This window comes from Poecilia formosa, unplaced genomic scaffold, assembly GCF_000485575.1.
Source record: "Poecilia formosa unplaced genomic scaffold, Poecilia_formosa-5.1.2 Scaffold951, whole genome shotgun sequence".
In the NCBI taxonomy this organism is placed as follows: Eukaryota; Metazoa; Chordata; class Actinopteri; order Cyprinodontiformes; family Poeciliidae; genus Poecilia; species Poecilia formosa.
In genome coordinates, this window is record NW_006800890.1 from 1 (window position 1) to 1,624 (window position 1,624).

The 1,624-nt window shown below is 41.6% G+C and overlaps 1 protein-coding gene across 1 annotated transcript in view; it reads left to right on the forward strand.

Annotated features, from left to right (window-relative positions):
• Window positions 1-8: 8 nt before the first annotated feature.
• LOC107835045 (NACHT, LRR and PYD domains-containing protein 12-like) overlaps window positions 9-1,624 on the forward strand; it is a gene marked incomplete at its 5' end in the record, with an annotated part of 68,213 nt that continues 66,597 nt past the window's right edge. The window contains 3 exons of the mRNA XM_016667204.1: window positions 9-379; window positions 743-916; window positions 1,351-1,524. Coding sequence (XP_016522690.1) covers window positions 9-379; window positions 743-916; window positions 1,351-1,524 — 719 coding nt within the window. The remainder of the gene's footprint in view (window positions 380-742; window positions 917-1,350; window positions 1,525-1,624) is intronic.

Sequence of the window (1,624 nt, forward strand, 5' to 3'; positions counted from 1 at the left end):
TGGGACTTTCACTGCAGACCAATCAGAGACTCCTACAGGGTGTGCTGACACAAACAGGAAGTAGCTCAAAGACCAATCAGGAAACAGTTCAGAACATTAAGAAGAAGATCAGTAAGAATGTGTCTGCAGAGAAAAGCATCAATCTGTTCCACTGTCTGAATGAACTGAATGATCGTTCTCTAGTGGAGGAGATCCAACAGTCTCTGAGTTCAGGAAGTCTCTCCACAGATAAACTGTCTCCTGCTCAGTGGTCAGCTCTGGTCTTCATCTTAGTGTCATCAGGAAAAGATCTGGATGTGTTTGACCTGAAGAAATACTCTGCTTCAGAGGAGGCTCTTCTGAGGCTGCTGCCAGTGGTTAAAGCCTCCAACAAAGCTCTGTAAGGAAACAGGTTGTTACTGCAGTTATTCATGATAGAGAGGAATCTGTTAATTATGAAGTAAATATGAATTAATATTTCTGCTTATTCACCGGTGCATTGTCTCCCCAGTGATGACAGCTCGTCATGATGTTACATATGCAAGGACGGAAACTGTTAACTTAAACTGGAATAATTTAGTTCATTGTGGAAGTTCAGTCCTTCAAAGCTGGAGGCCTAACTGTAAAACAAACCAGTTCACAAAAAAGAGAAATATAAAGATGTGTAAAATATGAGTTTCCCTTCAATCTGTCCCAGAAGAGAAAGAAAAACATACATTTTGATTAATTGTTTAATAGCATATTTTTCTCCCTGTCTCCTCAGACTGAGTGGCTGTAACCTCTCAGAGAGAAGCTGTGAAGATCTGTCCTCAGTTCTCAGCTCCCAGTCCTCCAGTCTCAGAGAACTGGACCTGAGTAACAACAACCTGCAGGATTCAGGAGTGAAGCTTCTCTCTGCTGGACTGAAGAGTCCAAACTGCAACCTGGAGACTCTCAGGTAAAATGTGACCAATCCTGGTGAAACCAGATTTCTGTCCTTTACCTACTTTCAAAGATGATGTAATTATTATTTTCAGCAATGGATTGTTATAATATTGGAAATGAAAGAACCAAAAAGAGAGTTAAGAGAAGTGGAGGTCAGGCTTTGACTGATAGTGTAAGTCTGCCTACTTGACAGATTGTTGCATCCTGGTTGAGCAAAGGAGATTATTGCAGATCTTTCCAACCAGCAGTTGTCAGACTTTCTCAACCATCGTGTGGGAAATGTTGATTTTCATTGCCTACAAAAGGAAATAGAGTTCTATTAATATTTCATATTATTAACAGGTTAAGCACCAGTTTCTTGACTTTTTTCCTCTTCTATAAATGTCCAGTTCAGACCTTGGGCTCTACCTCAATGTTCTCATCATGTGATGAATTGTGTGTCTGCAGCTTATCAGGCTGTTTGGTCTCAGAGGAAGGCTGTGCTTCTCTGGCCTCAGCTCTGACCTTTAACCCCTCCCATCTGAAAGAGTTGGACCTGAGCTACAATCATCCAGGAGTCTCAGGAGTGAAGCTTCTCTCTGCTGGACTGAAGAGTCCTAACTGCAACCTGGAGACTCTCAGGTAAAATGTACCCAATCCTGGTGAAACCAAATTTCTGTCCTTTACCTGCTTTCATTCATGAAGCCTCCTTCATTTTCTTGACAGAAGATATTTTATGCCC